The sequence below is a fragment of the Peromyscus leucopus genome, chromosome X, assembly GCF_004664715.2.
Source record: "Peromyscus leucopus breed LL Stock chromosome X, UCI_PerLeu_2.1, whole genome shotgun sequence".
Taxonomy (NCBI): Eukaryota; Metazoa; Chordata; class Mammalia; order Rodentia; family Cricetidae; genus Peromyscus; species Peromyscus leucopus.
In genome coordinates, this window is record NC_051083.1 from 8,790,018 (window position 1) to 8,808,276 (window position 18,259).

At 37.4% G+C, this 18,259-nt stretch overlaps 1 protein-coding gene across 1 annotated transcript in view; it reads left to right on the forward strand.

Annotated features, from left to right (window-relative positions):
* Efhc2 (EF-hand domain containing 2) overlaps nt 1-18,259 on the forward strand; it is a 180,014-nt gene that overhangs the window by 111,050 nt on the left and 50,705 nt on the right. The window contains exons 10-11 of the mRNA XM_028875896.2: nt 840-1,036; nt 4,865-4,995. Coding sequence (XP_028731729.1) covers nt 840-1,036; nt 4,865-4,995 — 328 coding nt within the window. The remainder of the gene's footprint in view (nt 1-839; nt 1,037-4,864; nt 4,996-18,259) is intronic.

Here is an 18,259-nt window from a genome sequence, read left to right on the forward strand (position 1 = left end):
GCATTTGTAAAATAGAAGGCTTATAAATCATGACCATCACTGAGGACTTACTATCATTCTTAAGTTTCACAATAGGTTAGGTCCTTTAAAAAGCAGATTCAGAGACAGGGTTAATGTGGAAGAGATTTATTTAAACAACAACAACACAAACAAACAAAACATCAACAACAAAATATGGAAGGAACCAGAAGAAGCCTAGAGAACTATCAGACTGCAGTAGGTTCTCTCTCTCTCTCTCCCACTTACTCCCACCCCACCGCTCCTCCAATCTCCTCTCCTCTTGTCGCTTTCTCCATAGTCTCACTATGTAGCTCAGGCAAGGACTAAAACTCATTATCTCCTGCTTCAACCTCCCAAGTGTTAGAATTATGTCTAATACCACACCTGGCTATCATACTTTCTAACTCCTATGAAGGACAGAGGAAAGGGAGAAAGTAGTAGGTGAACACCTATGGCTGATTCCATAACTTGGCCACTGTGACATATCCGAGTACACAGGCATCTTTGTAGTAATCTGCCTTTGAGCCTTATAGATCTATACTCAGGCTTGTTATAAACCTAGATGATGTGCAAGTTCTATTTTTAATTTCTTGAGGAATTATCTTATAATGTCTACAGTTGTTACACTAATTTACATTCTCTCCAACAGTGTTCAAGAGTTACCCAAGAAAAAATGTTGTTTCTTTGCCCACTGCCCTATTCTTCCCTCCCACAGTGTGCAACATGACTTTACAGATAATTTGTACCATCTGTGTTGGAAGAGAAAGTAACTAAAGGCAAGTTGTGGTTCTTCTAAGAATGAAGCAACCCATGGACTCTTCTTTTCCATGTTGCTTTAGGAAACACTGGTGGGATGTTCTTGAAAAGAAGTCGCGTGAAAAAGCCTGGTCAAGAAGTCTTTAAAAGTGAATTTTCAGAATACATCAAGGCTGAGGAGCTCTATATTGGAACCACAGTGAATATAAATGGCTACCTGTTTATTCTGCTTAATGCTGATGAGTACACCTTGAGGTACATGGAGAATAACACAGACAAGGTGAATACATTGTATACTTCTTGGCTTTCCACTTTCTGCAGTGTGTATTTCCCTTCCTCTGGAGTATTTTCTTCTACATCTAGCCACTGGTTTACATTGCACATTCACACATGTGGGCATGAATAATGGATCTGTTCGACTTGGCCACAGGTCCCATCACAGAGGCCCAGCCCTTGTCTCCTCTATTTATATGCTTAGCTCTCCACTGCCCAGCATCACAGGTTCCAGACACCAATGGAAGGCAGGCCTAGGGCTGAATCAAGTTTCCTGTTTTTTGCTGACACCAACAATGTTTTTAGAAGGCAGTGCAATAACTATAGGAAAGGAAGAAAATCTGATGGCAGATACTGTGCTATTCCAATTAATTGGAATTGGGAGCAAAGGAGGCTATGACTAGAACAGACAAAAACCCCAGGGGAACTGAGTAGTTGCTGAGGTTGCTGGTCCCCTTAACAGTGACACATGAGACTGAAATTAGAATTGAAGGAGAAATTTGCTGCAGTGAGCTCAGAGAAGTGTCTTCTTGTTGTCGTGTTTTATTTCTTGAATTAATTTTAATTTAATTTTTTGAGACATGTCTAGCCAGATAGCCCAGGGTGGCTTTGAACTCACTGTCCTCGTGTCTTTCTCTTCCCTGAGTGTTGAGATTATAGGTATGTACACACCCAGCCACAATTTATTTGTTTAATTGAAATACTGCAATGGTAAATGATTACTGTTACTAAAAGTGTTACGCTGATAATATTGTTCAATAAAAATACCATGGTTAAGAATCTCAGGCTTTAAAAGTAAACTTGTTCAGCATATAAACTATTCATACCTGGAGCTCAATGCTTGTAATTTTGAAAAAAATCCGTCTGGAAAAATTTATTTTAAAGTTGTTTTAATAATTATGCACTATTTATACTCACACAGTGAATGCTTTATCTCATTTATAAAGAAAATGCTCAAAGTTGAATTGCTAGGTGTCAAGACAGAATTAGACCTCCAACAGGTATATTAGAGGAAAGACCTCTGTGGGATGAAAGGAGAAGGATCAAGAAGACACAGGTAATGCCTGCTACCATCAGAGTATTGTGCAGGTCAGGTCTGATCCCTGTGAAATGAGAAGGCAAGGAAGGAGCTCTGGCTAGGAAGAACTTTACCTAGTTAGTACAGGGCTGGAGAGATGACTCAGAGGTTAGGAGCACTGGCTGCTCTTCCAGAGGGCCTGAGTTCAATTCCCACATGGTGGCTCATAGCCATCTTTAATGAGATCTGATGCCCTCTTCCCACATGCAGGCATACATGCAGGCACTGTGAACATAATAAATAAATCTTAAAAAAAACACAACTAGGTAGTACAATTTGGAGAAAAGCTTAGCCAGGGAGACGGGGACCCTAGAACAGCCTGCTTATCAGAGAAGTTCAGAGTCATACAGAAGTGCCAGTTGAAGGCTGGTAGTTCTCAGTGCTCTTCTCAGTATCTCTCCTGAGTGCTGCAGCTTCCATAGTTACTCTACCACCTCTCCATTTATAGTTTTAGAAATCTAGGTTATTCTAAAACTACAAACCTATACTATATGACAACTCTAAACTCAGGTGAGAAACATGATGATTAAGCAGTTAGATTTCCAGAAACCATCAGGCCTGGGTTGGAAACTGGGCTCCACAGTAATAGCTGACAGGCTTTTTAGTTATGTATGATCTGTGAGCTTCAGTCTCCTAGTTTTTGAAATGAGAGTAACAATAATGCTTGTTTGATAAAGTTGCTGCAGATATTAAATGTGATAATTTGTATGAAGGCCTTAGCCCTATAGGACCCATGGCTGGCTTAGTCAATGTAGGTGTTATAAACCAAGGTTCTTGTTCTGAACAGAACCTCTATCTTAACATAAAACATACAGTTCTTAGAATTGCTTGGCATTGTATTTTGACTTCACTGTCATGCAAAAGTGATGTGCTTTCTAATAGAAACTAAAATTCTGAGTTTTGATTCCCTTCCAACCCAGGCTAGTAAGCACTGTGTAGTTCAATCTTCTTACATGATATTGGGCATCAGCAGTGAGCTACAGACCTCAAATATGCACTGTGATCATGAAGAGAAATACTCTCCAGGGTGTTGTATTGCTAAACTTGAAATGTTCTATAAGTTAGTTGCAATTGGTACAGTTTCAACTTACGTGGGTTTATTAACACACAAATCACTGTAAATTGAGGATTATCTGTGTACTGTGTATATTAAACCATGCAGGTGTCTTTTGCTTTGTTTTGTTTTGTTTTCAGTGATAGGAATTGAACCCAGGACCTTGAATATGCTAAACTAGTACTTTCCAATTCAGTTATACATCCAGCCAAAACATAATATATAGTTTTAAGGTATAAAGGGATTTTCTTCTTTCAGTATGATAAAGCAGGATAAGACATTACCTAGTATCAGCATTTCAAGTGAAAATTATATTATTTTAAAAAATGCTCTTAACAAGGACATTGTATGAAGACAACGATTAATACACTCCTTATTACCAGTCTCAGGAGTCTTTCAAAGGAACTAATAGATGCTATCATGGAAATACATGAAAGGAAATGCAAAAAAGGAGGGGGGCTCAGTAGGTGCCAAACCACCTGGATCATTTGATGGTGGAATAGAGGCAGCTTTATACCAAAATAGCATCAGTGTTTTTGTTCTAAAATTTCATCTTCTAACTTTTGATCACTTGGTTGTAATTATTTACAACCTTATGCTTTACTGTATTAAATAAGGAGTATTCTTTCTAAGTAAAAAAGCTAATCACAAAGTAGGAAACAGAAACAGTGGGTTGCCCAGAAAACAAATGTATGTGGGTTACAATGCTTTTGTAGAACTTTGACACCCAGCTTTGCTATGATTGGTGCTTTGCCTGGTGGCCAGTAATTTCAAGGGGTCCATCCTAATGATCTAGAGAAGGTAGGTGTGCATTTAGCCAACTATAAATCTTTATTCTTTCCATCAGGGTCTGCTAAAATATCAGGGCTATGTGTGAGAGTTACAAAAAGACTAAGACTTAGTAAGCTTTGTCACCTGCTTTCCCTTAAGTTCAGTTGAGATCTAGGACCTGGGTTAATGTCAGTCCTTGTCCTAAATCTTTCATTCAAAAGATAAGAAAGATAGTCATTTTTTTTCTTCAGATTTGTTTCTAGGTAAAGATATGTATCATCTACTTTGGGTTCACCATGTAGTCTTTTTGGTCTCCATTACCCTCCTAAGGTATAGGAAATAAGAAACTGCAGAATGATCAGCCCTGAATGGAACATAAATACCACATTATTTCCTTAAGGCTCTGGGATTATTGTGGAAGAAGGAGTCAGGAAGATTGTCCGACAGAGGCAGTGGATGACTGGGAACCAGTGTCTTCTGGGCACAACAGGGAAGCTGCACATATGAGCTCACAATGGTTGGGATAGCATGCATAAGACCTGTACAAGCCCAAAGCAGACCAAATTCTAGCACAGAAGGTGGAGTTGGGCATGAAATCCCACCAATAGTCCTAGAGCTATTGATAGTGGTTAGCTGCTAGGAGGAGAACCAGTTTTCTTTAAGAGTGTAGTCTCTGGTAAGTCAACCACACTCCATTGTAAGACCACACATCCAAAATTACATGAGTAGAACAAATTGGTCTCGGTGGGTTAACAACAAGAAAAAGAACACAGTTGCATGAGTAGGGAAGACAGGAGGACTTGAGAAGAGTTGGCGAAGGTGATCAAAGCACAGCATAGGAAATTCTCAAAGAACTAATAATAAGAATGATGATGATGATGATAATGGCCTCCTGAAGTCTCATGTATATGTCTTATTTTTACTCCTTCAAGTTTCCATATAGCAGCCTTGACTTTGCTGTACAAAAACTGAAACAAGAAAAGTCTAAATTAAGAGAGATCACGCAGATATTTTCATCTGTTGACAGTAATCACACGAAAGTGGTGCCTTATAATACATTCAGGTAAGCCATATCCTGTTGGCATTAATTTGTTTTCCCAAAGAATAGAAAGAACCATTTCATTCCTAATGCTTCCCTATCAGTTGGCTACATGGATTTTATTAGGAATTGGCATTTCTTTGCCTTTGTACTATTTTGTATTCAAGATTTGGCTGTTATATCCTAGTAATTATATATAAGACCTTTAGAGGTAGGATAGAGATAAAAGCCAGTTCCCGATAATCAGAGAAAAGGTCATATGTATACTTCAGTGTGTCTGTATGTTTATATGCATCTATATTCTGAAAGACAAAAGACAGGCATCAAAGACTTTGTCTCAATTCCCCTCAATTTTCCCTGTCATGTTATATGCAATAGTAGTGAGAAGAATCATATAAAATCATGAGCAACATTTTCTCAAAGGTAAAGTTGAATTCTGGGACTTCCCAGTAGCTGACCTAGGCAAATTCCCAAAGAACAGAAACACAGGGAAATTCAAGTTCAGGGTCTAGTACAATTGTGAGACCTTTTTGCTTGATAACAAAGTGAATGGAGTATTTAGGAGAATGTAAATTAAATCACTGGTGGAGGACAAAGGGGACTTTCTCTTTAGCCTGAGAATTCTGGCTTCTGAAAAGAATAGTAGCTAAAAGCAATATAGTATATTGGGCTTGATGCAGTCAAGATGTAGGCTGGGAAATGAAGATAGAAGCCCAGGTGAGAGTGGCAATGGGGACTTTGCAAATTTGTATTTACAGTTGCCTGTTGCCATCACTACCTGGTAGTTTGGAGCCCATGAAGAGGCCTCATGTTTTCTAGGAGTTCATTTGTTATAATGATGCTTGTTTGTGTTTTTAAAGTGTTCTTTGAGAGGAGCTGGCAGAGGACATATTTTTATTGTTTAGAATTGCCAAATTTCTGGGATCAATAAGAATTTATGGTTCTTTGTTATTATGCATCATCATATACATATGTTTGTGGTATTCTGGAATAGAAATGGAGACAAAGTAAGCAGCAAAGATAATTACTTAGACTGTGAACAAATGGGAGGCACTGGAGGAGAAAACAAGAAATTTCCATCAGAAATGAGGGAGTGGTTTTGTTTTATTATTTTGTGTCCTTTACAAAAGCATCGGTCCTCCCAGTACTCTCACAAAGACTACTGGAAATACTTTAGCGAGTTCACAGGGCCTTTTGGGAAGCACTTTGGCCAGGAAGGATCTCCAAGGAAGAGAAATTGGTCTGCAAATGGAGGCCTCACCCTATTTGTAGACGTGATAAAGGCACACCACACTGTATGATTAGAATGATGGCCACCAGACACTGTGGGCTTATAGAAAACAAACAAACAACCTCTCCATCCCAGAAGTTCCATAGCATTGAAACCCAGCCTCAGGTTACCCCTGTCTTGAAAACCTGTTCCAGTGACTTGCCTTGACTGAAGCCAACAGGGCCTTGAGTGATGGAACTGTTTATATCTCCATGCCAGCAGTTCTTTTTCTCTGGGCCTGTCTGTTGGCCCTACTGGTCACCTTTCAGTTTTTCAAGCACATCAAGCTCTTCTCTGATTCCAAGCCTATACACACAGTTCTCTCTGCCTGGGAGATCCTTACCACTTTCCTTTCCAGGGAAAATTCTAGGACCTTTTATTGCCAGAATATTTGTTTCTGTCTGACAACCCTAAGTAAATACCCACTGTTATTCTTAGACCTTTGTTTCTATTTCTTCACAACATATAACACAGTTTGTAATTGTTTTACTTAGAGACTTGTTTACTTTGAGGAATGATGATATCTGTGGACTTGGGTGTTCTTTTTTCTTCTAATAGAAAATGTAAACTTTCTGAGGGTAAGAACCTTGATGATCTTGTTCACTACAGAATCTCTGGGCTTCTAGTGTTAAGCTGGATGTAGACATAGTCACTGAATGAAATGAGCCACTAGTATTATTCCTAGATGCTCTAGTTTGGAGGTGGCTCCACAATCTTTATATTAGTCAATCTGTTATTGCTACAACATAATACCTGATGCTGAGTAATATATGAAGAAAGAGATTTATTTAGCTTCCAGTTTTTGAGGTTCAAGGTTGTAGCCTCAGGATAAGCTCTACTCTGGTGAGCCTTTGATATGGCACAGGACATTGTGATAGGAATGTATGTAGGACAGTGGAGAAGCTAGTCTTCTATTTAAGAAACAACCCCCTTAAAGGAGCTTATGAGAAATCCATGAAAACCATATGCATCTCTTCCACAGGCAGTGCCCTCAATGACCTAACCACCTCCTATTAGGTCTCATCTCTTAAAGATTCTTACTACCTCTCACATCATTGCACTTGGAAACTAATCAAACTTCCAACGTGGAGAAAACCGCATCTAAACCATGACGGTTTCCAAAATAGAACATAGACTGGGAGTCAAGATGTTCTGATCCATGTTACATCTTTAGGTTAGATCCTGAGTTCCTGGTTTGGAACTCTCCATCAGTACTTGGTTTACAATTGTAGGTCTCTGCCCTTCTTCCCCAGTCTCTTCTTTTGCTTCCCACATTCTAGAATGGGCAATGACAAAGGAACTCTGTAGCCAGTCATTATCATATCCTATCTTAATTAAATGTTTTTCTCTATGCTTTTACTAGCTAGTATTTTTTTTTATGTGTGTATGCACTTGTATATATTCTGGATCCTCTCTCTTTTAGTTAACCTCACGGAGAGTAGGGACCTTTGCTTTCTTGCCTTCTACTTTAGCCATGGCATTTGTTATAGTGTTGAGCGAAAATAGTAAGGAGTTCATAAATGTTAAGTGGCTGCCTCTTATCTAGCCATGACTATTTTGGTTCTGACATAGAGATGTTTCAGTTGACATATCTGTATTAATTCCTCAAACTTATTGTTCTCTTTAAGTGTAGAGACCTGGAAATATGAGTATCTTTGGACCCTCTCCATATTGGATGTCCCTTAGGTATCTGTAGGTTACCTTCTTTTTTTTAAAACAAAATTCTCTCTCTCTCTCTCTCTCTCTCTCTCTCTCTCTCTCTCTCTCTCTCTCTCTCTCTCTCTCTTTCTCTCTGTATGTGAATGAGTTTATGTGTACTATGTGCATGCAGAAGCCTGTGGAAGCCAGAAGAGGGCATACGGTCCCTTAGAACTGTACTTATTGGGTGTTGTAAAGCTGACTTGTGGGTGCTGGGAACTGAACCCAGGTCTTCTACAAAAGCAGTAAGTGCTCTTGACCGCTCAGCCATCTCTACAACCCCTTGACTTCATTTCTTTTTCTCTAGTTAAATTGCACCTGAGGACTATATTCTAGTAAAGGTCACCTTATGTGTTCTAGGACCAGGCAAGGGTTCTGCCTTGTTTCTTTTCTCCATCTAATTCCTGTGTCTCCCACCAATCTTTGGAATTGCATTTCTTCCTTTCTAGAAAGGCTCCCTAATCTCTATTTTTTTTGCTGTTAAGCTTTCCACCCTTGTCCTGAAGTTTTGAGAACTGAGTAAGTGATCTTCCATTTAAAAGTTTCATCCTGCAAAGTTTTTCCCAAATGACCCTCTTCTAATCTGATTAGTTCTCTCCTCTCTTTAAAGCCTGTTTTCTCTTGGACAAATCCTAGCCTCTCAGTGTATTATGTGAATTTGGTCACAGTCTGTTCTTTGCTTACTACTTTATTTCCAACTTGCTAGCATAAAATTTTCTAGAAGCCATCATTTATTGAGTACTTAATGTGGGCTAATAGGTGTGCTAAAATGTTTTAAATTTACTTTATACTGGGGGGTCTCTGTTGTCCCTTATTTACTTTCCTTCCTCCACAGTCCTGCCAAGTACAATAGATGTTTGCTGAATAATTTAATGAATGATTCCATTTCTCTATCAATGTTAAGTCTAAATCTTGAGGATTATTAGATAAATAATTGACATCATGGAAGAGACATCTGTCTCTGGCTTGTTGACAATAGGAAAAGCTAGGCCTAGCCCTCAGCAGAAAAGCCACCTCCTTGTATCTCTTCTTACATCCATACTTTGGTCTCTTAGGTTCTTTCTGTATTTTGACATTCTGAAAACTCTTACATTGTAGGTTTATAATGAACTTTCCAAATGTTCCCTTCTCTGGTTCATGCACAGAAATGATAGAACACAATAGAGACTTTCTTCACTTATGTGGCCCCAGTACTCTGGCATAGACACCTACCTGCTATGTACCTAGGACCTGAGGGCCTATACCTGTTGTGTTGTCCAAGTGTCTTTTCTTCTTGGGTTCAGCTAATAAACCACACCCTGCACTATGGTTGGTCATAGAATCAGCTGCAGGTATCCCTGAGAATTTGTCTCAGTATATATATGATAGCATGTGGGGACAGGTCAAGAAGTCATAGGTAATAATTCTCTTTTAAAAATAATTTTTTGTATTAGTTTATTTTACATGCATGAGTATTTTGCCCACATGTATGTGTATGCACTATATATATGCTTGGTGCCCCAGGAAGTCAGAAAAAGGTATCCAATCCCCTGGAACTGTAGTTACAGGTGATTGTTAGCCACCATGTGAGTTCTGGGAACCGAACCTGGGTCCTTTGCAAGAGCACTCAGTGCTCTTAACTGCTGAGCCATCTTCCCAGTCCTATGGTTCTCTCTCTTTATTTTCTTCAAGTGGTGGACATTTCTCTTTTGCCCTATGGAAATCACCAATTCTGCCTCTACACTGTACCTGTTTCTCTGTGACCCTTTATTCTCTGAGAGATTCACCTGTAAGACCTACTGATTGTTATCAGAGAGAGTACAGAGGGCCATTCTCAGAGGGAAGGCAGATATCAGCAGGAAGCAGGGCCAGGTCTAGGCTTAGCAGGCATAAGGTTTCATGTAGTTGGGAACATAGGCAGGGGGAACCTTTCCAGAGTAGTCTCCCAAGCACAGGTGGCAGCAGCAGTAAGAGCTCCATACCAGGGAATTTACAGCTCATCTCTCCTAGCCACCTGTCTGAGCCTTGTGCTAGCTAGCCACCACAGATGACACCTGATCCTTTGTAGCTGTATAGATTTTTGATACTGTGCATGCTACTGTTTTCTCACTACTTAGGTGAAAGCTCTCAAGGTGCAGGCTGGGTTCATGCCGTTTCCTCTTGTGTCTTCCCAGATCCCTTTAGAAACTTGTGCATGAGGCCTCTATAAATGCAGGAAATTATTACACAGCTCTTCCTTAGACTCCTGTTATTGATTGAAAGGCTAGTAGTTCTTTTGTGAACATTGTATAATATAATTCTTCTAAGATTTAGAGCCTTGAGTAAATATTCTCACTTATAAAACTGAAATTTATCCTCCAGGAGGTAGTATGCTATAAATAGACCAGACCACTGATTTTGGAGTTGGCAGACCCAGATCCAAACCTAAGCTCTTTCATTTACAAGCCTGGTGGCCTTGGGTAAATTACTGAATATTTTTCATCTATAAAATAGGTATAGCAATGCTCATTACATAGAACTCTTGTGATTAAGGATAGATTTGTCACTGTTTGTAAAGTTCTTATTGTAGCACACCAACTATTGTATGGTGGATATTCAACACAGTGAAAACCTTCATTCTCATAATTGCAACCTGTTGTTCTGGTAGTAGCAGTAATCTATATAAACTGTATAATAGTTTCCATATTTTGGTAAACTGTCCTTTTACTCATGATGACCTCATTCAAAACATTCTGAAGGGAGGTTGAAATGGAAATCTTAAAAGACTCTTGAGTCCATGAAGGTAGAAAATAATGAACATCATCATTTGTGGATGTAGGATGGGAACATTATTATAGCCTATGCTTTTAGTGGTTTTTACTTTAAGGAAATAGATTGTAAATGTAGTGCTTTGAACATGGCAATGATTTCATCCTGATTTTCTAAGATAGTTATTTCTCCCTTTATTTGCTTTTGATCTATTTTTATTTGGACTAGTTTGATTACATGAGTTTTGGTTTGTTTTATTGCTTTGGGGTACATGTATGTGTGTGTTGTATTTAAATGGTGTGTGTGTGTGTGTGTGTGTGTGTGTGTGTGTGGTAGTTGAGTACATGTGCATGCATGCATACCCTTGTGTGTGCAAAGGCCAGAAGAGGACATTGGATGGCTTCCTCTAACACTTGCTCTATTTTTTTTATTTATTTATTTATTTATTTATTTATTTATTTATTTATTTATTTATTTATAGTCTTTTTTACTGAACCTGGAGCTAGGCTGGAAGACAGCAAGTCCCAAGAATCTTTTCATCTCTACCCTCCATAGTACTAGAGTTATAGGCATGGGAGCAGCTATGTCTGGCTTTTTTTCATAGGCACTGGGAATTTGAACTTGGGTCCTCATGCATGCGTGGCAAGCACTCATATCCCCTGAGCCATCACTTCTTTCCCTTTTGAGATATCATTTTTTCTGTGGAGCACAGGGTAACCTTGGCTTCATGCTCTTTCTGTTTCATCCCTCCCCTCCAAGTGCCAAAATTGTATACAGGCACATGCCACTATGAGCAGCTACTTTCTATTGGTTTTTATTGTGAACTGATATCTTTTAAGGAAGCCATTAGTCTGTGCATGTAAACATGAGCTATTTTGAATTAGGTAATTTGTCCTTAATTTATAGCATATCTTCGAGATGGGGACTTTGGCATGCAGTTTTGAAAATAACATTTTAAACCTTCCTGAAAGCATTAAATATATGTGTGATAGGTTAGAAAAATGCTGGCCTGGGAATTGAAAAATTGAAGAACTTGATTTAATTCTGTCATTGCCTGATGGTGTTGTTTGTGTTGGGGAGGGCTTACTTTTATAAAGCAAACTCCTCTCTGGCCAGTTAAACAGAAAGAGAATTTATTAAAAAGATCCTGGGTGGTTCATAGTATCTTCAGAAAGACTGGAAAAACAAGCTTGGGGCTAAATTTTAGGAACAGTGCCCAGTACCAAGCTGCAGAACTTGTCTGGTGGGAAAATGGCCTCTGTTACTACTGACACCATCCATGGGTCATTGCTACATTTTGCGTTCCTGCCAAGTAGTAGATTTTACCACACTACTTTTCACTACCTTGAGTTCTTTGTCAGTGTCAAGAATCAGCCCCCTCTAACACTAAGTGTGGCTTTCACTGAGCTAGTTTCTCATGTTACTCTCTTCTGAGCCAAATATTTTGTAAGCTTCTTGATTGGTAGAATGTGGGTCACCTGCACACTTCTAATTGCTCAGAAGGCTGGAAAACTGGGCTCTGACTTGCGTGTTGCCTATGACAGGAAACAGAATGTGGGAATTTTCCTAAATGCAGAAAGGTTACTTAAAAGGCTACCCTTTGTCCGAAGTTTTAGTTGAATGAGTAAATTCTGGAGATATGTTGTATAGCATGGTGACTATAATGAATTGTAATCTATTATGTCCTTGAAAACTGCTGAGAAGATTTTAAATATTCTCAATACATGCACACACACACACACACACACACACACACACACACACACACACGTATGCACACACTTACACAGGTAACTGTGAAGTAGTAAATGATTAATTAGCTTCATTTAAATTATTTTACAGTGCATATTATATAACTATATATGTTTTTATTTTCAATTATACTTTAACACAGCTAGATAAATGAACACTACAGAGACAACATCTTACTCATTGCCATGCACACTGCAAGGACTGAAAATCCAAGCCAACATGAGCTAAACAGGCAACGCAAATCTATGTTAACATTAGGGAATAAACTACACTAAGCAAACCAATGAGAACACCTTGTTTCAGTGCTTGAGAATTCTGTTTGGGCATACTAACTAAATAGGACACAAAGTCTTCCCCTGTGTTTTACTTCTTTTTCAGTGTTTGAGAACCTAAGTTTCAATTATCTAAAACGATAGTATTATATTAGATCCAAGCTCAAATATTAAAGCTGGCAATTATTTTGGTTGATTTTATTTTTGGGTTAGGTGTTTGCTTGCTTTGTTTAATGCTTTAAAATTACAAGATTATAAAGATAGACGATAGACATCAAAATCTATGTATCTGATACCCATTGAGAAATAGACATTATACAGTAATCAGGTGCCACCAGTTCTCCTTAGGTTTGGTTGTTGTTCAGTTTTGTGATGTCATACATGAACACAATATATTTTGATTATGTCCACTACTTGCGCACTTAAAGGCTATTATTCTTTTGAGCCAAGGTCTTACTATGTAGCTCTGGCTGGCCTGGCACTAGCTATGTAGGCCAGCATGGCCTTGAACTCAGAGAATTCCCTGCTTCTGCCTCTGAGTTCTGAGATTAAAGGTGTATACCACCATACACAGCAAAGACTAATTTTCAAATAAAGTGAATATTATTAAATACTTGAAAATCTCTCAGTAATTAATATAAAAATGTAATGCTTAAGAATATCCAGGGAAGTAGCTAAATATAGGAATATTGGTCACAAAACAGTAGCTTTACTTTATACCAGCAATAATAAGCTAGGGAATGGTCACAGGAATGCTATTCATTATAGCAAAAGAAATTATGAAATCTTAGGAATACATTGAACCAAAAAAAAAAAAGACTAAAAGAAATACATTCTTTTGTACTGTATGCTATCTCTAAGATAATGTATAAATTCTAGTCTGTTTGGAGTAATTTGTAAATTTTAAGCACTTCTAATCAGAATTACAAAATAAGTCTTTGTTGTTGCTGTTGTTGAGTTTGATTTCATTTCTCAGGATTAATGAGAAGAAATTGGCTCATTGATTAGGAAGAATAAGATACCAAGAACAGCCAAAAGTGGAGTGTTGATAAAAACATTAAAGTCTAGATACTGGGAGTTTACATAATTTACAGGTATTTTGAAACAGTTTTCTAGCAGAGGAATAAACTGAGTGCCAGTGAAATAGAGTACCAAGACTATGAAAGACTTATGTTTATGGTCTTAAACATAGGAGAGGAAGCATATTTCACATAAGTGGGGAAAAGTGTTAGGAGTAGAGATTTTGGTGACAGTTCATTAGAAAGCATCATTATTTTTCTTTTGTAGTAGGTGACAATTTCTAAAAACCAAACTAGGGAAGATTAACTGTAGGAAATTTTTATTTATATATGTTTTAATTGCAGAAGATACCAAAAGCAATTATAAAAAACAAGAGAAAAACTGAGAGAACATATTTATAATTTGTATAAGAACCAAGAGATTGATATCAGGGGCTTATTAAAAAACCCTCTAAACTAAGAGACAAAAACAGTTTAAAGACAAGAAGAGGCCATTCACAGAAGAAATACACATAGTCTTTAAACCTATGCAAAGATGCCTAATATTGATGAAAGATGAAACAATAATAAGATATCCCATCAATGTTAGCATCATTTTAATTTTAATTTTTTTAAGACAAGGTCTTGCCATGTAGCCCAGACTGGCTTTGGCTCTTTGACTCCAATGATCTTCTTGCTTCAACATTTCAAGTGGCTGGAACTCAGGTGTATACCACTATATCCAGATTATTCCCACTGTTTAAAATAGTTTATTTTGCTAACTCCAGATAGGTATGCTAGGGAGCAAATGTTCTAACATTTGAGGTATAAATTAGTTCACCATTCTGGAGGCTGGTTGGCAGGATCTGTCTGATATTTGGACCTTTTACCTAGTATTTAGACTTTAGGGATTTTTTCATATGGAAGCTTTTGACAAATGGACTAATACAGGATTGAGTATACACATTTGTTTGCATTCATGTAGATGTACATGAACTTAATTGCAGCAAACTATAATAACAAATGGAAAAATCAGAACTTCAATTGTAGACTAGTTAGGTACAGTCTATTGCATTTGTATTCCTTAGTCATTAAAAAGACTGACATAGGCCAGATATGTACACCTGAAGAAATTATTAGTATCCCAGGGTTGACTGAGTAAAGCTGTAGTAGTAAACAGCTCCACAATGCCAGGGAGTTAAAGCAATAGGAGATTATTTCTTGTTTACAGTTTCCAGAAAGTATTAATGGTAGATGCTGACAGAATGCTCAGAGCAAAAGTCAAGGATTTCAGAATCACAGAGCTAGGTACATGTTTTTCTGGTCAATATTCTCCTCTGGTTATTGATTAGAATCAGATAATCTTAATGTACTTATTTAAAGTTTTTATATTACAGGACAGAGGGACCTTTTGCTTTTACATTATTGGCTCTTTATTCTTCACAATCAGTCTCCACATCAGTATCATCATTGCTTTGAGCTGTCTTGAAATCATATTTCTTTTTTATATGGACTCAAAACTCAAACTGAATGAGTTTCTAGGTCACAAAAGGGAACTTATTTTTGCACCTGTCTTTTATGTCTTTTTTGAGTTAGTGTATTCTGTAGGTTATCTTAGATTTTAATTTGAGACATCATATAAAGTGTAAAAACAGATTTGCTACTTTCTAACCCATATATATATATATATATATATATCTTATTATTATATATTTCTCTTATTATATTGGCTTGTGCCTCCAATGCAACATGTAATAATTTTTTTTCATTATTGAGTGCTTGCCTTGTATGGATTTTTGGTACATGCAGATTTTATGTAGGATTTTCACATCTTTGCTCACAAAAAAGAGAGGCCTATCTCTTTATTTTCTTGTACAGATTTTTGTCTACTTCAAATGACAGTGCTTTATAATAGCTTGGTAACCTCAGTTTCAGAACATCTACTCTTGGTTTCGTATAGCAGTTTGTAAAAGGTATTTGTAAAAGATATTTGTCAGTTCTTTGAAGGTTTATTTAAGTAGTCTGTCAAACCATATGGTGCTTCCTTTTATCAGAGGGTAGATTAGCTAATAATTCACTCTGTAAGTGTGTTATATCTCATTTCAGCTTTCTATTTCTTCTTGAGATTATTTAGAAAATTAGCTTCCAGAACTTCCACTTATTCTAATCTTACAGTTATCATCTTTTAAGCCCTGATACTATTGATTTATGCTTCTTGTTTTTAAATCAATTTTATCATTATTGTTTACTAGCTTTTTAGAAGAACTAGATTTCATCCTGTTTGTCTTCCTTTAAAACTCTGTTCTTTATTTCACTCATTCCTATTCTTTTTTAACGGCCTATTTTCCTCTCTGTCTCTGTCTCTGTCTGTCTGTCTCTCTTCCTTCCTTCCTTTCTTTATCTTTTCTTTGCTCATTTCAGAATAGTGAGCATCTATTTTTTTTCAGGGATTTTGTTGTTGTTGCTACTTTTTTTTTTTAAAAAAAAAGACAAGGTCTTACTCAGTGCAGGCTGGCTTGGAACTCACTGTGTAGACTAGGCTGGCCTTAAACTTTTGGTGGATCCTCTGCCTCAACCTTCAGAGTGTTGAGATTATAGACATATGCCACCTCACCCAGCTTGAATATTTGTTTTTACTGATTTTTAATGTTTTCTAAGAAAACACTTAAGATTTTAATTTTCCTTTTAAGTACTACATTAGCTTTCATATGCTAAACATTTGTCATAAATATTCTCTAGTACCTTAGCCAATCAATGAAAGGGATTTTTATAATTTATAAATGTGTATGAGGTTTTCTTGCTTTTAGTTCTTGATTTCCTTTTATGGCATTTAGTTGGAAAAACATTTTTTATGATACTGATTCTTTATATTGAGATCCCTTATTTTCTGAAATATATTTATTTTTTCTTTTTAACTTTGAGTAATTCTAGATTTACAGTTATTTTCCTTTGAGGTTTTGAAGATACTGTGTTATCATCTTCTGTCCTGCACCGTGGAGGTTTGTCTATGACTAGTTCCCAGAAATGTTTTTTTGCTGCTTTTTATCTTTTCTCTGGTTGCCTTTTTCTGTCTTTAGCTTTCTGTAGTTTAATTAGAACATATCTTGGGCGTATTTAACATGAGACACAGTCTTACTCTGTAGCCCTGTCTGTTCTGGAACTCATTATGTAGGCTGGCCTTGAACTCACAGAGATTTATCTGCCTCTGCTTCTGGAGGGTGGTAATAAACGTACATGCCACCATGCCTGGCTTGGAGCTATTTTTAATTTGGGGGCTTGAGAATAATTTTAATCCATGTCATATATCTCTTCAAATAGCTTCTCTTGTTTATTTTCTGTCTTGCTTCTCAAGCTGTCACTCTTTTGTCATTGCCTTAATTTCTCTCTGGTCATGCATTTATTCATATAGGTTTTCCTTCTGGGCTGCACTCTTGGCGTCTTCCTGAAGTCTTCTACTGTTTCAGTGACTGTCCTTTCTAGGTCCTTAAGTGCATTCAGTCTATCATCTGTCTGTTGTCTATTTGCTATCACTGTTCTTTTTTATGTCACTTTCCGCATTTCATTTTCTTTTTCTTAAAGACTCGTTTTTATTTTACATGTGGAGTGTTTTGTCTGTGTAACACACGGATGCAGTGCCCAAGAAAGCCAGAAGACTCTACCAGATCTTCTGGAATTGAGTGCTGGCAATCAAACCAGGATCCTCTAAAAAAGCAGCATGTGCTCTCAAGTACTGAGCCACCTCTCCACTGCCTCGTGCTTTTCTTATGGTTTCTCTATGTCTTACATTTGGATAAGTTTAAAAGCATAATGTTAGGGGCCATTGCTTATTTTTCTTCTTTTGGCCCCCATTTAGGGGATACTAATTCTTCCATTACATCTGCTGACTTACTCATGAAGGTTTATTTCCTTTTATGTTTTATGAGTTCATCTGAAACTACTTTCTTCTTCCACTGTGGTGTTCTTTGTTGCTTGGATTGGCTCTACAAGAGTAGTTTTTAAAAGCTTTTTATTTTGAACTAATTGTAGATTTACAGAAAAGTTTTCAAAATGCTGTAAAGAACTTCCATATACCCTTCCCCAAGCTTCCCCTAATATTAACATCTTGCATGGCATAATTATCAAAACAAGGAAAACTGACTTTGGGATAGTACTATAAACCAAAAGCCTTATTTGAAGATCAATGCTGTTTTCCCCCTCCACTAAGTCCTTTTTTTCTGTTCCAAGATCCTTTCCAGGATCCCACTCTGTATTTAGTCATTGTTTACTCTTAGTATTCTGCAGGCTGTAACAACTCTTTGGCCTTTCCTTGTTTTTATGACATTATGTTGTATGGCACTATTACTGGGGAGATGTGAACAACTGTCTCTTCACCGCAGATAGGGAACCAGTGGCAGACCAAAATGCAGATAGATATACCACTGAAGCCCAAAGCTCTATTGGATTACTTACAGGAATATGGGTTAGGAGTTACATATAGGAGCTGAAATAACTCACAGACAGCTATATCACCAAAGCCCACCCCAACATGGTAAAAGCTCCTGAAAGTTGGAACCCTGGCATGCATTACAAAA